Source organism: Halichoerus grypus, chromosome 15, assembly GCF_964656455.1.
Source record: "Halichoerus grypus chromosome 15, mHalGry1.hap1.1, whole genome shotgun sequence".
Lineage (NCBI taxonomy): Eukaryota > Metazoa > Chordata > Mammalia > Carnivora > Phocidae > Halichoerus > Halichoerus grypus.
Window position 1 is genome coordinate 405,132 of NC_135726.1, and position 17,083 is coordinate 422,214.

A 17,083-nucleotide genomic window follows, 5' to 3' on the forward strand; every position below is an offset into this window, starting at 1 on the left:
ATGTGTATTCTGCACCCCCTGCTCTATCCCGTCCCAGGACCACATGGGGAGAAAGAGGAGCTGCCAGCCCCTGCTGGCAGGGGACTCTGAGCCTGCCCCTTCTTTTCGATTTTATTTGAGAGAGAGCAGCGGCACGCCAAGCAGGGAGCCCGATGTGGGACTCGATCCCAGGACCCCGGGATCATGACCTGAGCCGAAGGCAGATGCTTCACCGACTGGGTCACCCAGGCGCCCCCTTATTGTCATTATTGATGTCCCCTCCCGCAACCCGTGAGGCAGATATGTGCCCAGGACACTACAGTGAGGGGAGAGGGGGCCCGCTAGAGCCTGTGTCTGGAGACCCTTCAGAACGAAAACCCTGGGAGGGCAAGGATGGATATAGTTTGTTCTGCCGTTTCCTGCCTCCCCTGCAGCCTGGGGCCAGCCTGCACACAGTAGGTGCTGAATAAATACTTGAATGAATGTCTCTTCTCCCCTCACCCGTTGTCCTTACGGAACCCCTTCCACACCACTTTCTACTTTCCCAGGCCCGCCCGCCCATCTGTCTGCCCCATCATCGGGCTCTGCTTACTTTTTGGGGCCCAGTACCAGCCCCCTCCTGTGGTTCCTAGTGCTCGGTTGGCACTTGGTGCTTGTTGAAGGGGAGTCCCCCGGATGGTCAGTGCCCGGCCGGCCCAGAGCCAGACCTGGTTCAGCAAGCTTGGTACGTCTGGTCTTGTTCTAAGCAACAGAGCACCGATTCTGGCTGAGGGAGCCACAAAGGACCAAACACTGGGAAACCCCTCGAATTGGTGGGGGTGACGCCCAGGCCCATGGTAAGGATGTTGAGGCTGCATGCATCACCAGGGATGAGACCCAGCCTGGGACAGGGGACAGGGAGCTTGGTCACGTGGCCAGGGTGCTGCGAGGAGGTGGGGCAGGGAGTACAGTGCCTCCAGCTCCTACAAAAGAGGCGAGTTCTGCTTCTCACAAGACTCAGAAACAAACTCCCAACATGAATTCTGACGCCGAAGGAGCCAGAGAGAATAACCCACGTCCACTACAGAGGTCGAGCTGTGGTCTTCCTACTACACCACACTGTCTCCTAAACGACAGCACCCCATCCCCTCTCCAGCCCAGACCCTCAGGGTACAAGCAAGACTCAGAGAGTCTCAGTTGGTAGAGCATCTGACTCTTGATCACAAGGTCATGAGTTCGAGCCCCATGCTGGGTCTAGAGATTACTTAAAAAAAAAAAAAAAAGATACAAGCAAGCCTCAAAAGGAAAAGAATAAACCGGAAAAAAATCTGCCAACATATGACAGAAGGCAAATTTCCTTAATATGCAAAGAGCTTCTACAATTCAAGAAAATGACAGACATCATAATAGAAAAATGGACAAAGGATGTGACAGACAAACCACAAAAAAAGACAATTTGCCAGCAAATATGAGAAGAGAGGCTCAGCTTCACAAACAAATAAAAAATACAAGTTAAAACAGCAGCATTCCAGGGGCGCTGGGCGGCTCAGTCAGCTAAGCGTCTGCCTTCAGCTCGGGTCATGATCTCAGGACCCCAGGATGGAGCCCTGCTTCGGGCTCCCTGCTCGGCAGTGGGTCTGCTTCTCCCTCTGCCTCTGCTCCCCCCACCCCCCCCACCCCACTGCCCATGTCCTCTCTCAAATAAAATAAAAATCTTTTTTTTTTTTTTTTTTTAGATTTTTTTATTTATTTATTTGAGAGAGAGAGAATGAGAGACAGAGAGCATGAGAGGGAGGAGGGTCAGAGGGAGAAGCAGACTCCCTGCCGAGCAGGGAGCCCGACGCGGACTCGATCCCGGGACTCCAGGATCATGACCTGAGCCAAAGGCAGTCACTTAACCAACGGAGCCACCCAGGCGCCCTAAAATAAAAATCTTAAAAACAAAAACAGTGGCGTTCCAGTGTTCCCCACCCACAGAGGACTGTTTAAACCAAATGTCACCCATCCCTTCACAGGGTCCCTGTAGACATGGGAGAGAAGTGAGGGAGACCTGGGTGGGCAGGCACAATACGGTACAACACACAGTGGGATTCCGTGTGCTTTTGATTTATTATTTAGGTCACCTCTACACCCCACGTGGGGCTTGAACCCACGACCCCGATATCAAGAGTCACATACTCTTCTCACTGAACCATCCAGGTGCCCCCCCCATTTTTCATAAAAACAAAAGCCCCCCCAACAAAACAAAACCAAACCAAAAACTAAAGGCCCAGATGTTTTGTTTCTTCCTTAAAGATTTGTTTACTCATTTTAGAGAGCAAGAGCACAAGCGGGAGGGGCAGAAGGAGAGGGAGAGAATCCCAAGCCTGATGTGGGGCTCGGTCTCACAACCCTGAGATCATGACCTGAGCCAAAACGCGTCATCAACAGTCTCGCCCAGGGGCCCCAAGGCCCAGGTGTTTATACGAGAACATAACTTCACATAAACCACTATGGGCAGATGCACAAGTCGTATGCACAAGTCATTCTAAGGGCTTGGAGGGTGGAGGTAGAAAAGGGACACTTTTTATGCTTTTCTCTCTTCTGCACTTTTTTTTTGTTTTTAACAAGAGCATACTTTTCTTCTATAACTTAAAAAAAAGAAAAAATAAATAAGTGAACACCCAGAAACCATAAAAGAAAACATGGGTACAAATGAAAAAATGAACATTTGAGACACGAGAAAAGAAGTAAAGAGCCCTTAGCCCTTTGCAGGCACCCATACCCCCTTCTACTCTCTAGCTCAAATGGAGTTGAGTCAAGTGGGAAAAAGGCTAAGTAATCTAAAACAACTTAAGTTTTCCTCTAAATCACAACCGTTTCAAGCAAGTGGGAATTAGTGTTAAAAATATTTTAATTCTTCCTTTTAAAAATACCATAATTGTAGATATTTTAACAAAGCAACTATAGGATACAGATTCAAAATGCAACTCGTCCTGAGAAGGTGGCACCCACCGTCTATCTTCTTTCCAGAATAAAAAATACCATACAGTAACTTTAAGATAATGAAAAAAGGAGAAAGACAGCTTGGGAAGATTACAGAAAAACCCTAATGTCACATTAGAAAGAAGAAAAAAAATTGAGAGAAAATATTTGCAACTCCTATCAGAGCAAGGCTGATCTGAAAATAGGCAAAGAGGTGAACGTGCCCCGTGGGCCATCTTGTGGGCAGCTCCAGCCTGCACACCCCTGCTGGCTGTCGTGGGCATTGCTAGCAACACCCCTGCACCCACTTTGGGAATCTGACCCCAAAATGCACCTGCAACCCACAGATGACCGTCCGGACCCCCACCCACTTCTCCGAGGGGCGATGGCCACATAAGGAGCCCACGCCTGCTGATGGATTTCCACCCAGGGTCAGAAAGGGTTAAAGGAAACAGTGCCTCCACTTGGGTTGGTTTTCGAATTAACCACATACACAGGTGAGGCCAACCACAGCTGGGTTCCCTGCTCAGGGGCATCTCAGGGGAGGCCTTGGTTGGTGCAATTCAGTTCCTCACCCAGAGAGGACAGAGGCCCTGTTGTCTCGTTGCTTTGTGGCTCCCCAGCGGCTGCTCCCTCAAGGCGGGCCCCGCCAGACACACGGTGGGGTGAGGAGCCCCCTCCGGGCACAGTTCTGCCCACACTCAAGGGGAAATCCTCCAGGTAGCAGAATCCTGCTACCCCAGGGCCAGGGGATGGCCTGTGGACGAAGGACCCTCTCACCCTGGCGGCGGCGAGCGCTGCCTTGGAGCGGACACACACAGGAGCAGTCTTCCAGCCCCCGGTCAGCACCTGCATCCCTTCCAAGTGTGAGTTCACGCTCAGTCTGTCTCCCCAGTTACAAGGTCTTGGTCACGACCCAAGGCTTCACCAGGGCACCAGCATAATTTGGGGTTTGGACGCTGGTCAGCAGCACCTCACAGGGAAACTTCCTCAGCCTCAGGACTGGCTGGGCTGGGGCTCGCTGCTTCCCTGACGGCGCCACAGCTCAGACCAGCTGAGCTCCGCACCCACAGTCACAGCCCGTACCAGACTCCCATAAGGTCCCTGGGTCAGTCCCAGCTGACACAAACATCCACGAACCTGCCAAGAGCACTCTGGACTGTAGGCAGGTGTCACTCCTCACAGCCTGAGCTCAGGGAGTCCAGGGTGGGTCCAGCGGTCGGGCCCTGGCACCTTCCAAAGCCCCCTTGAACCTCCTGTCAGTTCACAGGATGAGGCTTCCTTCCTGCCCGGCTTCACCAGATGGCACACCTAACTTACCGAACACCCATGGCACTGAGCTGAGGGATGGAGTGGGACTCGGAGAAGTGGCCTAGTCAAGGTGACCCAGCAGAGCTGCCACCACCACTGGACAAGGTGAGAAGTGTTGACAGCCCAGTGGACAGGGTCCTACAGCCCGGGCCCCTCCCCAAGCCTTTCTCCAGCATACTCACCAGCAGGTGCCTGGCCTGTTCCAGGCGCTTCTTGCATCCGGGAAGGCCCTTCACTCTGGTGGCACAACGCCAGAAGGGGACGTTAATGTTTCTTCCCCTCACCCCCGAGGCTAGAGCACAGGGGCCCCTGCCCTGCACTGACCTGGAGGCCTGGGCTCCCCAACCTGCGAAGACCACAGCCAGGGGTCTGGCACCAGGAAGAGCCACCCGCCACCGGGCCACCCAGAGGCAGCCCCACCTCATTCCCTCTGCCCGGGATTGTGAGGGACGCAGCTAGGGCTCCTGGTCCCTCCACAACTTCCAAATGCAGAAAAGGAGCACGGAAATCAGTACCCCATAAGCACCCCTTCAGATGTGAAAAAAGTAAATAACCTTCCAAATCATCTGTTTAGATGAAAACCTACTAGGGATTTCGTTCCCAACAGGAACCGGCCGGTGCAGGACACCAGCGGCGCTGGGACATCCACACCTTACGGCCCCCAAAACGGATCCTCACAGCAGGCCCTGCCAGGGCCCCATCTCAGCATCTCACTTGCAGAAACCATGCAGTGGTTTCAAAGGAACGGGGGTGCCGCACTGCCACACGGGGTCCAGCCTCCAGCCTTCCTCTGGCGTGGGCACTTGGGCTGCCCCGGCCGTCTAGCTGCCACACAGGCACAGCAGCCTGAGAACAGATTCTGGGCAGCCCCACCCCAGCCGTCCACACCAGAGCCTGCATGCACAGGTGCAGACAGGCCCAGGAGGATCTGGCCCCAAATCCCAAATGCTCAATTGCAAACCACCCTGGTAACAATTACTCTCTGCAACACCTCCACCAGAAAGGTACTCGAGTTATTCAATCAACAGTCCTAAAGCATAGACAGTAAAATGCTGCCCTGCAAATATGCCGTCCCTCCGGCCAGGTCGCAGGTCCCCAAGTTCTTGCCCCCAACCCGAGGAGACCAGGATCACATGCACACCACAGGTATCACGAGTTGTTAACTGCACTTTATTTTTTCTTTTCAACGTCCTGTTCTGCAGCTTCCTTGGCCCTTTTGGCCCTGATGCCAAACAGCCGGGCATTGGCACGGGCCATGCGAAGACTGGCGAAGGCCTTGAAGCTCTTCTCCTCCTCTGTGAGGACTCTGGCTTTCTCCTTCTTGTAGACCTGGACCGGGGCACAGGGGGCGTCAAACCCTTGCCTAGGACCTAATGTCAGCAGAAGCCTTGCAGGAGGAGAGAACAGGCTAGGTCTGCCTGCCCACTGCTGCAAGGCCACACTGAGGCCACTAAGGACTAGAATGACATGACCTGGAACGTCACCCCAGACACACGGTAGAAGCAACCACCTCAGATGTGTGCAGTCCTGGGCCCACCTCTCCTGCCAGAGGACCCTCAAGGGCCCAGTCATTTGTGGGATCACCAACGTGTCCAGGGAGTGACCTGGCCTTTCCAAATAGTGAGAAGCGTGTGTCTGTGACAAGCGAGTCCCCAAAGATGAGGGCAAGGCCCTCCCTCAAGGAACCCATCTGTTAAGAATACAGGGTAATGTTCCTGAGTTAAAGTGTTCTTTTTCACAAACCTGTAAAACTTCAGAGACCCCGGCTGCCGCCCTTCAACGCAAGCCCCACCCCAACGCACTCACTGGTTGATCCTCCGACACCCCCACTTACATTCCGTATGGGCATGACTGGTCCCGTCAGCTGGGTAGCCAACTTGAGTTCTTCCGCCTGTTTGAAGGAGGGAGTCACCCGGGCTCAGACCACACGCCCAGGGGCCGCCAGCTTACAGCCCCCCTTCTTGCCGACGCCCTGCCTACTGCTGCGCGGGTGGCGGGCCTGGGTCCCTGTCCCGTCGGCTGACCGCGGCAGCACAGGCACACCCAGCACGTGTGAACCCCGATGCAGGCCGCCGGCGTGTGGGCCCGCAGCACGCCAACTCCCAGGGAGCCGGCGCGGCTGCACGTGAGGCGTGTTAGCAGACACGCACTTCCAGGTTAAAATCCAGAAACCCAGCTTGCAGCCGCACAGCCTGTCTGATGTTATAGGACACAGAACCGGAGCGTGCTTGCCGGCGTGGACTCGGGGGCCTCCTCCTCCTCCCCGCCCCGTGCGCCGTGTGTGGGGGGCAGGCCCGCCAGGACCCGGGGGCACTCACAGAGCTGTCGCCCTTCTTGGGCGCCGACGGCTTCCTGGGGAAGAGGATGAGCTTGGAGCGGTACTCCTTCAGCCGCTGCACGTTGGCCTGCAGGGACTCCGTGGACTTGTTCCGCCGTCTCGGGTCCACCGAGATCCCGATGGTCCGGGCCACCTTCTTGTGGATGCCGGCCACCTGTCCCGACAGACACGGATGAAGCCCCCGGGGTCCCCGCGGCGCCGCGCGGCCGCCGGGCGCTCAGCCGTCAGATGGAAAAGGGTTCAGCGTACTTTCATCACGGAGTACAGCGATTCCGGAGACTGTCATCACGGACTGCGAGCCCCCCGAGCCCCCCGCGCGGCTGCGCCCTCACTCACCCGCAGCTCCTCCAGGCTGAAGCCCCTGCCGGCTCGCACTCTGGTGTGGTAGCGCACCGTGGGGCAGCGCACGATGGGCCGGATGGGCCCGGACGCGGGGCGCGGGGCGATGCGGCGGGCCTTGGCCTGCCGGGCCTTGCGTCTGCGCACACAGAGCGGTCGGCTCGCTCAGCCCGCCCCGTCCACGCCGCCCCGCGGGCCCCCGCCCCGTACGCCCCGCACCGCGGCTCACCTGCGGATCTTCCGCGCCGGCTGGTTGAACCACGTGGCCACGCGCCGCTGCCAGTCCTTGTGGAAGTGGGGCTTCAGGATCATGCCATTGCGGCTGGGCGCCATGGCTGCCGCCTACGGGCCTGGGAGCGCGGGGAGCGAGTCAGGGCCCGGGCCACGGCCCTCTCCCGTCTGCGGCGCGGGCCCGGAGCCCCTCTGTGGCCGCGCCCGGAGCAGCCCTACGCCGATGGCAGCGGATGGCAGCGGATGCGGCCCGACGCTACCAATGGCGCCCGGATCCCGCACACTCACCTCCTCCGAAGGAGAACGGCGAGCGGAAAAGAACTGGCGCCGCAAAGCACCCTGGGATGGTACTGGGCTCAGCCAATCAAAAGCGCCGAAGCTCTCTGCCCAATCAGAGCCGGGGGTCGCGGAAGTGACGTGTACGCCCTCCCGGCCCTGGGTGAACATGGCGCCTCCCACCCGCCGCGCTCTGGAAGCGGAGCCGTACTGGGTCCAAGGCGGGCGGCTGAGGGACTCCGCGGCTCTGAAAGAGGAACGGCCAGGCCAGAGGAGAGCAGCGGCGCTTTAAGTGCCGTTTTTCCGGCGTCCGCGCGTCACGGGACTCGGTACGTGCCCCAACCCTAAAACGTCGCGTTCGCGTTCCGGTCTTTGTGCTTTCCATCTTTTCCGAACATTTGTACTTGTCTCTTTAAAAAAAATTATTTATTTATTTATTTGAAGAGAGAGAGCGCGCGCGAGAGCACTAGCAGCAGAGGGAGAGGGAGAAGCAGACTCCCCGCTGAGCAGGGAGCCCGGACCGGGGCTCGATCCCAGGACCCTGGAATCAGGGCCTGAGGCGAAGGCAGACGCTTAACCGCCGGAACCACCCAGGCGCCCCTTGTGCTTCTTTCTTTACACAGAATTGACACTTGCTGAGCTTTTTCTCTCGGGGGCATAAGGACTTCCATGCGTTTTCACGCAGCACCGCACAACCGCCTCTGCTTGGCGGAGGGGTCAGCTACCTTCCCCGAGGTCGGGCGGCTGGGGCCAAGCGTGCGGGGTCGGCCGCAGACTGCCGCCTGCACGAGACGAGCGTCCTGAGAAGATGCCAAGTTGCCAGATAGACCTCCATGACCTGCGCCCCGCGCGGCTCCTCGTCTCCAGGGCGAGTCTAGGAAACCGCCTTTCCATCCCAGGATCCCTGCTTTCCCACCCTCGCCCCAAGCACCAGGCTTCCAATAAAACTGAACATTCGAGGGCGCCTGGGTGGCTCAGTTGGTTAAGCGACTGCCTTCGGCTCAGGTCATGATCCTGGAGTCCCGGGATCGAGTCCCGCATCGGGCTCCCAGCTCAGCGGGGGGCCTGCTTCACCCTCTGACCCTCCTCCCTCTCATGCTCTCTGTCTCTCATTCTCTCTCTCTCAAATAAATAAATAAAATCTTTAAAAAAAAAAACAACATTCGAAGAATTTCATGACACTAAATGAGACATTTGGAGGCTCGTGGGCTGCTGATCAAGAGTTTTGAGACGCCTGTTGAGACGCCCTTGGGTGTTAGAAAGATCGGGTTGGGATGCACTGAGGCATTACAGGGTTCATCTATGGGGCCCTGCGGTCTGTTCACACGCACTGAGCCTGCATGCAGAGCTCCAGCCCTGGCCCTGCCTTTAATAAGTACCTGCTCAGCGAGGCAACAAGGACTAGACCAGGCCTGCTTGAGCGACAGTTGTCAGCAAATGCAAGGCTGCTAGCGAAAGCACCTCTCACAAGCTTGGAAGCGGTATGTATCTGTGAAGTGAAGGTGAAGTTTAAAATCGCTTTGGTCTCTGCCACTTTCATGAACGCAGATGGGCTGAACTGGAGGGTCAGTGACCAGTCGCTAAGAAGGTGGCTGTGCAGTTGGCTTGGGTTCTACGTTTGTACTAGTTTGGAGGCGTTGGGCCCGTTGTTTAACTTTTCCCTTCTGTGAAGTGGGACGACTGGCTGTGTTCAGGCCGCGGAACACAGCACAGCGCTCAGCACGGGATGAGAACCGCACCCGGCTCTGCTTCGGTGCGATGTGCTCTTAGGGCCCGCTGTGGCCGAGGCGGTGCAGCAGAGGGGCGTGCAAGAGAGCGGGCGGTCCCTCGTTCAGGCCTCACAGAAACCTTGAGGCGGCCTCTCCCCCATCTCATTTCACTTCTTTCGAGTGGCACTGGAGCTTGAACCCACACTCTGTTGTGGCAGCGTAACTGCGGCAGAGTGATGCTGGAGAAAACACTTGTTGGATAAACACTTGCCTTGGCCCATGCCGTATTTCTTTGAATACGATCTATCAAATGGTAGCCTGCACCTCCCATGTCTTTCTCAGACCCCTTTCAGTGGATCATTGCTCTTACTAATCTCAGACACATTCCTGTCCCTACCTGCAATTTCTCTTTCTGGGCAGACTCCCAGACTCATGCAGTTCCATCTGCCCCGACCCACATCTCCACCTGCGCTCCAGCCGCTCATAGTTGAGATGTGGCCATGGGTCACTGGTTGGGGGACAGAGGTCTGAAAATAGAAACACTGCTCGGAAATCAAGTTAGTGGTAAGAAAGTGAAGTTGTAATTCAAAAATCTTGGTCTCCAGCACACACCATGCCAGATTGCAGATTCCAGTATCCCATGCTCGAATACTCCACACACTTACTTCCTTTGGAAAGTGTGCAGAATAGTGAGGTGAAACTGGTTCTGATGTGAAATCCTGCTGGGGACGGGCTCGGCTTTCTTGTTGGAAAAGAAGCGTGAACGTTGTCAACTATTAAGCAGGAGTCCTTCTGATACAAAGACTTGGCTGGCTCAAGCATTTTAGAAATCAGTAGCTATAGGGACAGGCCCTGTCCTGGGCACAGAATTTCACAGCCACGGCTCTGCTCCAGGCTTTTGTCCCCAACTTTGCCCTGCAAGGGCCACTGAAGGAGCTCGCTAATACCCCTGGGAACTGCACTCAAGGTGGCCAGCGATTCCTGGGTGGACACCCCTGAAGGTGTGGGAGGAGCTCAGGACAGCTTCCCAGAATTTCCTTGCAAGACTGAGCCTGTTCCTCACAGCAGAGCCTGCTCATTCAGTACCTGTACCTGACTGGTGTCCTCCCACCGATGCTGTGGGTGTTGGCTTCAAAGAAATCCCACTTAAACAGTCAGCAGTAGTGTGTGGAGCCCTCTCAGACATACACCTTGAGTTCTTAAATTAGTATCATAGCAGCAAAGTGATTTTATCGTGTTTTTTGGGGGCTAAAAGATATATCCCAAAACACTATGCAAAAACTAGCATGCTATGTCATATTAATATGGCATATAAATATGTTGAGTTAGGAAAAGCAGTAGCCCAGTAACAGCCAGGACAGGATAATGTTTGCTGCTTAATCACAGAACCCCAACTCTCCAGCATCTCAGCTGTCCAGAATCGTGGCCTACACAAAGATTAGCTGTAGGCTAACTCAGAGAACCCTAACCTGAAGGAACGCTTGAGGTCAGTGAAAGGCAACAGGAAGAATATTAGAATTATAATCATAAATGTTTTGTTTAAAAGTTGCTTAGGGGCGCCTGGGTGGCTCACTCGTTAAGCGTCTGCCTTCGGCTCAGGTCATGATCCCAGTAGTCATGGGATCGAGCCCCGCATCGGGCTCTCTGTTCAGCGGGGAGCCTGCTTCTCCCTCTCCCACTCTGCCTGCTTGTGTTCCCTCTCTCACTGTCTCTCTCTGTCAAATAAATAAATAAAATCTTAAAAATAAATAAATAAATAAAAGTTGCTTAGAGTACGATTTTAAAAGTTCTCACTGTAGAAAATACCTGCATGACAACAGATGTTAACTAGGCTTATTGTGATCATTCTGCAATATGCATGAACGTTGCATCGTTACATCATACACCTGAAACTAATATGATGTGTGTCATTTATACCAAAACAAAAAATAAGCTTTGAATGAGCATAACAAAACAATCATAAGTGTTTGTTGATGAGTATACATTACAGTGGAGAACAGTTTGTATTATTTAAGGACACATGTTAATTTCTCTTAGTACTTTCCTGTCTTCTGAGGATGATTGCGTTAAATATACGTGTTTATTTAAAAAGCATTTGTCTTTCTCGGGGCGCCCGGCTGGCTCCGTCAGAAGAGCCTGTGACTTTTGATCTCCAGGTCGTGAGTTCGAGCCCCACGTTGGGGTGTAGAGATTACTAACAAAAATGTGTCTTTCTCAGTGTGTTCCAGAAGCTCCAGTCAGGCCGTGTTACACAGGCTGTGTGTGGGGGGGGGCAGAGGGTCAGGGCTGCAGCTCCAGCGTTGAGCACACAGGCTGCCCAGCGTGCTCTGGCTGCTCAGGGACCCACGTGCAGTTGGAGAAGGCTCCTTACGGGAGGTGAGAGGCAGGCTCAGTCCATGAGGAGGTAGCGGGGGAGGTAGAACTTCTGGCACTCTTCTTGAGTACTAGATATCTGATGACATGGAGGTGACATCACTTAGGACCAGTTGGAGGACCAAAGTTTGCAAACACCTGGCTTCTACCGGTCAGCACAGAGAGATTCCCTCCCGGTGTGGCTGTGAGCCTGCTCACACCTGTGAGTGCTAGGGAGACAGGCTGCACTGGTCTCCACTAGGGTCAGGGGGCCACTTCCATGCCATTTACATTCAATTCCTAAGTATCTTCTGGCACCCAGCAAAGGCCACTTTAATGGTCAAGGACAGGGGGGGATGAGCTTGACCACATCCACTGTTAGGGTGCCGCCCTGGGCACAGAGACCAGAGCCCTCCTAAGCACATGCCCATCTTTGGAAACGAATTTGGGGAACTGGGGTCAAAGCACGAGTGTGCTGTCAGAGCTGCCCTCCCTCAGGTGTGACCTGTACCTGCCCACATGCTGCCATTGCCTGTGGGACGGGCAGCAGAACACCCCATTCTGCCCGGAAGTGCCACTGCAGGGAAGGCAGAAGCAATGAGAGCAGCAGGTGCGAGCACCTGAGTGCGTGCTGCACACCCCGGGGGACAAGGAGCCGAGTGCACCCCACTTGCTGCAGTGAGGGGGTCCTACGGCCTTTCCCCCAGATTCCTACAAAAGGGGCTCTTCAACCAGCTGTCACGTGGCTGAAATTATAAACCGAAACACGTGGCCCTCTGCTGGGTTACAGCTGGTCGTGTGGTGCAAAGACGGACTTCCCACCCACAGAACTGGCTAGAAAGTACCGCAGCAGGTCTCAGGACGTCTGTCCCCTCCCCACCAGCACGCGAGGAGAGGCTGTCGTGCTCGCATCATGCAGCGGTAGGTGGCAGTGTTTTCATGCTCTAGAGCCCACTGCTGTCCCCAGCGCTGACCCCGTGGGTGCGTGAGCACAGGGACCGGGCCCAGCGAGGGAGGGTGGCAGCAGGCAGCTCAGGGGGGCCTTTCACCACAGATGCTGTCAAGCACTCCGACGAAGTCAGAGCAGCTGAAGACACAGCCGCTGCGGCACACGCCCCAGGCAGGAACAAGCTGCTTGGGGCCCGGACGCTGCGCTGCCCCTGGCTCTCTCACACCCACAAAATGACAGCGTCACCAGCCTGGGAGCACCTGCACCCAGCACGGATGACCCTCCCCGCGGGGAAAATGATCTACAAACCAGAGCTAAATCGTCTGCAGGGACGTTTACTACTCACAGGGAGGAAGTCAGTAAATAGATCTCAGAAGCCTTTCAGAGACCAGTGAGGGCTACGAGGAGGTACAGATCTCAGTGGGTCTGAGTAAGGTGTTCCCCTCCTGCGTCCGGCAGGAACGCCACATCCCGAGGCACAATCAAGGAGGTCTAACTACTTGGGCCAAGACGGCTCCTCCCCTTGAAGTGGGGGCTGCTGAGGTGCCTCCTCCTCCCCCACGTCCTGCTTCTCCCTCTCTGCGTCACTCCACCTCTGAGGAGCGATCATCTTCTTGGGCCCGTGAGGTGGTGGACCGATGAGGGCCTCGATATCCTCGTAGTTTATCACTTCCTTCTCCAACAGGGCATTCGCCAGCTGAGGGAACAAACAGGGCAGTGTGTGAGCCCCAGACAAGGACACAGAAGGGCCTTTTGAGAGCGGAGCACCCAGGAGAGAGGGGGTGTCTGTGAGCAGGACGCCCCAGGCAGGCCACTTTCCCAGGGAAGCAGCGTAAGCAGGCAGCTCAAGTAAAGAATCCCTCCCTGTCTCGACCTTGGAGATGTTCTCCCAGCTGCCAGCCTCATTAATTTTTCTGCTTCCCTTCCAAGTCTGTTTTCTGGGGCAACTTCAACTTCCTTTACCAAACAAGGTGTGTGTGTCTGCACGTGGGGGAGCGAGGGGAGGCTGGACTGTGGGGACAGGGGAGCTGGTGTGGGAAGGGAGCCTCAGCCTCTCTAGATGTGGTCGTGGAGAACATGCTGAATGAACTGTGTGTGCGCGCTGCACCAGCAGCCCGTGCTGACGGCTCAGTCTCGGACACAAGGAACTAAGTCCCAAGTACCCTTGATGGGCGCGGCCGCTTTGTCCGCAGGCCAGGTCTGGTATGTTGCTCAGCCCTGTAACCCACCAACAGGGCAGAGGCGGGACGTCCTGGGCCCCTGCACAGGGAGCCTGAGTCCTGCACACGTGTGGCACTCGGGCCTTGTTAACAGCTGATTCTGGCTCAGTCCCTGCACTGCTCACACACGCCCTGGGGAGGCAGGTGCTGCTCGTCTGGGAGCAACCCTCTGAGGACACAGCATGCATGAGATCATGACCTGAGCCGAAATCAAGTCAGACGTGTAACCGACAGAGCCACCCAGGCGCCCCTGAACCTGCAACTCTTGATGTCGGGGATGAGAGTTTGAGCCCCACGTTTGGCACAGAGATTACTTAAAAAATAAAAATTGTAGGAAAAACTTAAGAGCTGGGAAAGAGTAAGTGAGGCCGACCACACTTAGTACTACGTTCTTCTGCCTGCTTCAGGGGACTGGCTTGACGTGTTCACAGTAAGAAGCTGAGGACGAGGTACGAGAAATGGGAGCTTTCAGCTGAGCTGGGCGGAGCACACGGTGGACACGTTCTCTGCGGCTGTGTGTGCCGGGAGGCCTGCCGTGAGGAGCGTGCAGTGACGACTGTGCAGGGACAGGCCGGCGCCCAGACCCTCACCGCCTGCAGCTTGTCCAGGTTTTCCTGCAGCACCTTCTCCGTGTGCCTGTGGGCCTTTGCCACCAGCAGCTTCGCTTCCTGCCAACGAAGACAGCAGCTGGGTCACGCGCGGGGCGGGTGACCACACTCACCATGTCCTGTGTAGCCGGGTCCTGGCGCCAGAGCTCACAAAGGAGACGCAGGGACAGGAACGCAGCTTTTCTCTCATCGTGGCCAGGAGAGCTCGGCTGCCCCTACCCCGTGCCCTGGGAATGCCCCTCAGCTCTGTCCTCCGGGCCCGAGGCCCCCTCACACGTGCACCCGCCCTGGCCCCGTCTCCCGTGGAGCACGCAGCGTGTCCTGCAGGTGCAGCGACCATGGGGCACCGCGGTATCATTGGGGCGTCTCTTCTATTTCCTTCCTAGTGTCACGTCATGGACAATTTCACCAGAAGCCACACAAGTCCTCACCCAAGAACAGACACTCGCTGAGTGTCAGGATTGGAACGCCTTTGATGAGGACCCCACAACAGCGCACTCCGCTCGGTGTGGCAGAGGGCACGGCGCCAGCACCCAAGAGAGACCCGTGCCCTAACCCCATCGCAGTATGGACGCAGCCCATGCCGAGCAAGCTGTGCAGACTCACGTGGTCCATCATCTGCTGCAGGGCCTGGCTGAAGGGGCGCCGTCCAATGCCCGTGAGGCCCTCCTGCGCCTCGGGAAAGGAGATGGGCCCGATGCTTGGCGCCATCCCAAACTGCTTCACCATGGAATAGGCAATGCGTGTGACCTTCCTCAGGTCGTCCTGAGCCCCTGGAGTGTGGGGGTCAAGAAAGAGGTTTCTTTCCTGGAAGGGCCAAGTCAGGGCACGCTCCCCCCCTCCCCCCCGGCACAGGCAAAGGACCCAGGAGGCAAGTGTATCCTGTCTTACGACTCTGAGTTACTACCTGGGATGCACATGTGGGTTCGCTCCCCTGGCACTCTCCAGCCCATGTCCCGCTCTGCACCAGCAGAGCTGTCAACACTGAACCCCAGTGTCACTGGAAACAAGTGAGGAACATCTCGACTTCCTCTCTGGACATCCCAGTGAAGTAACAGCTTGAGAACGCTGACTGAAACTGTCCCACTATTCAGATTCCTCCCTCAGATTCGCCCTCCCACCCCCACGCAGGAGACAGTGGGTGTGAAAGCACTTTGAGAACTCCAGGACCCGCACGGGCTGGCTTCTCACCAGAAGTGACTTTGTTGAAGGAGATGTTCTCGGACACGCGGCCGCCCAAGGCCATGCACATGCGCTCAAACAGCTGCTCCTTGGTGAAGAGGTGCTGGTCTCTCGGAAGCATCTGAGCAAAGCCCAGCGCTGCATTTGTCCGTGGTGCAATGGAGACCTGCAGAGTGTCACGCGGCCCGAGTGAGCGGGCAGGATTCGCACTTTAAAGATGAAGGGGGGAGGGCGCCTGGGTTAGAGCAAATCTGTACTGGCCCCATTTTTATAGCAAAGGAGAACCCTGTCACTGAAGAAGGACAGCTCACACGTGGTTGGGCACCCCGATGGGTACATGAAGTAAAGCACAACGGCACAGACGGGCACCACACGAACCTGCGGAGACGCTGGCTTGGGGACACCAAGGACAGTGGAGACTATCCTTGCTGCTCTGCCCCCCGGTAGCCCAACGGCAGGTGCACACACGGCGGGGGGGGGGGGGGTGCAGCAGAGCAGGACCTGCCGCACGAGCAGCCAATGGGGCCCCGGGCAGCAGGATGACCAGCTCCTAGTGCCCGGAAAATTTGAAGAGGAAACTTAAATCCAACACTGAAGTAAATTACAATGTAAACGGCTGTAAAGAATGACCATATCTGTAGCTGGGACTTCACCACCTTCCCCTGAGTAGCCAGCCTCAGGGCCGGGGGGTGGGGGTCTCATTACGACAGATGTATCTTTTATTTTATTTTATTTTTAAATATTTTATTTATTTATTTGACAGAGAGAGAGAGAGCACAAGCAGGGCAAGTTGGCAGGCAGCCCGATGCGGGGCTCGACCCCAGGACTCTGTGATCATGACCTGAGCCGAAGGCAGCAGCTTAACCGACTGAGCCACCCAGGCGCCCCCGACAGATGTATCTTTTAGACGTTACATGCAGTAAAAATTCTAAGAACAGCAAGTTTTAAGTTACGATATTTACTTCATTCAGGATTTTTCTGCATTAATTTTTATTTTAGTTTTTGAGATACTGCATTAAGGTACCTACCTTGAACCCTGCCTTCCTCACCCTCGGCCTGACCCAGATCATCAGTGATGGCGGCATCCCCCCGTCTGTCACCAGACGCTGGACTCCCCGCCCGCCGCTGAGTGTAAGAGGAGCTGGCCTGATCAACAGGCATTGTCAGACGCTGGCAGACTGTCTACGTGGCTGTGACGACCCTTCTGAAAAGAAGGGCGTAAACGCCAACGTGCCAGGCTGGTGACTGCCACGTCCCACTGCTGGTGTCAGGGACGAGCGGTGCTGCGGCCCCCTCCCCGCACCGTGGGACCAGAGCACCTGCGCGGCTCTCCTCCGGGCCGTGCGTCAGGTGTGTGTGGAAGGCACCGTAAAAGCTGCACCCACATTCTCGGGGAGTTGTTCTGATGTTAGCAGCGGATCCTAATAAATTTTCGTCAAGTCACAAATGCCTCCAAGAGTGGTATTTTTTTAATGTGAACCAAACTCACTTATTTTTAAGGTTAGGGGCCACCACATCAACACTTTTACTCACACTGCGCTTTCTCTTCAAGTAAAAACACACACGCTGCTTCCAAAGTCAGCTTTGTTCAAGGGTGAGTTGGACTTAGAGCCACCGAGACCCCAGACCCACCCGACGCGGACACC

The 17,083-nt window shown here is 55.9% G+C and overlaps 2 protein-coding genes, 1 long non-coding RNA gene and 1 other non-coding gene across 5 annotated transcripts in view; all 4 read right to left on the reverse strand.

The window, feature by feature from the left end:
* Positions 1-5,382: 5,382 nt before the first annotated feature.
* Positions 5,383-7,557, reverse strand: RPL13 (ribosomal protein L13). Of its 2 annotated transcripts, XM_036119805.2 has the most exons (6): positions 7,430-7,557; positions 7,140-7,260; positions 6,908-7,049; positions 6,552-6,725; positions 6,068-6,124; positions 5,383-5,562 (listed from the first exon to the last, which is right to left on the reverse strand). In XM_036119805.2, exons 2-6 carry the CDS (start codon positions 7,241-7,243, stop codon positions 5,404-5,406), a joined length of 636 nt encoding a protein of 211 aa, XP_035975698.1. In that variant the 5' UTR covers positions 7,244-7,260; positions 7,430-7,557; the 3' UTR covers positions 5,383-5,403. The 2 variants fall into 2 exon arrangements, with proteins under 2 accessions (XP_035975698.1, XP_077919917.1); XM_078063791.1 differs by lacking the exon at positions 7,430-7,557 and having other exon boundaries at positions 7,140-7,423.
* LOC118553005 (small nucleolar RNA MBII-202) lies at positions 6,780-6,859 on the reverse strand. The gene has a single exon (XR_004925773.1). It is a non-coding gene; the product is annotated as a small nucleolar RNA MBII-202 (small nucleolar RNA).
* Positions 7,558-12,746: 5,189 nt separating the features above from the next.
* The window catches only part of SPG7 (SPG7 matrix AAA peptidase subunit, paraplegin), a 29,352-nt gene continuing 25,015 nt past the window's right edge, over positions 12,747-17,083 (reverse strand). The window contains exons 14-17 of the mRNA XM_036119804.2: positions 15,447-15,603; positions 14,862-15,028; positions 14,238-14,315; positions 12,747-13,124 (exon numbers count right to left, since the gene is read on the reverse strand). Coding sequence (XP_035975697.1) covers positions 12,924-13,124; positions 14,238-14,315; positions 14,862-15,028; positions 15,447-15,603 — 603 coding nt within the window. The 3' untranslated portion in view covers positions 12,747-12,923. The remainder of the gene's footprint in view (positions 13,125-14,237; positions 14,316-14,861; positions 15,029-15,446; positions 15,604-17,083) is intronic.
* LOC144380335 (uncharacterized) lies at positions 16,074-17,079 on the reverse strand. The gene is made up of 2 exons (XR_013444445.1): positions 16,466-17,079; positions 16,074-16,365 (listed from the first exon to the last, which is right to left on the reverse strand). It is a non-coding gene; the product is annotated as an uncharacterized LOC144380335 (long non-coding RNA).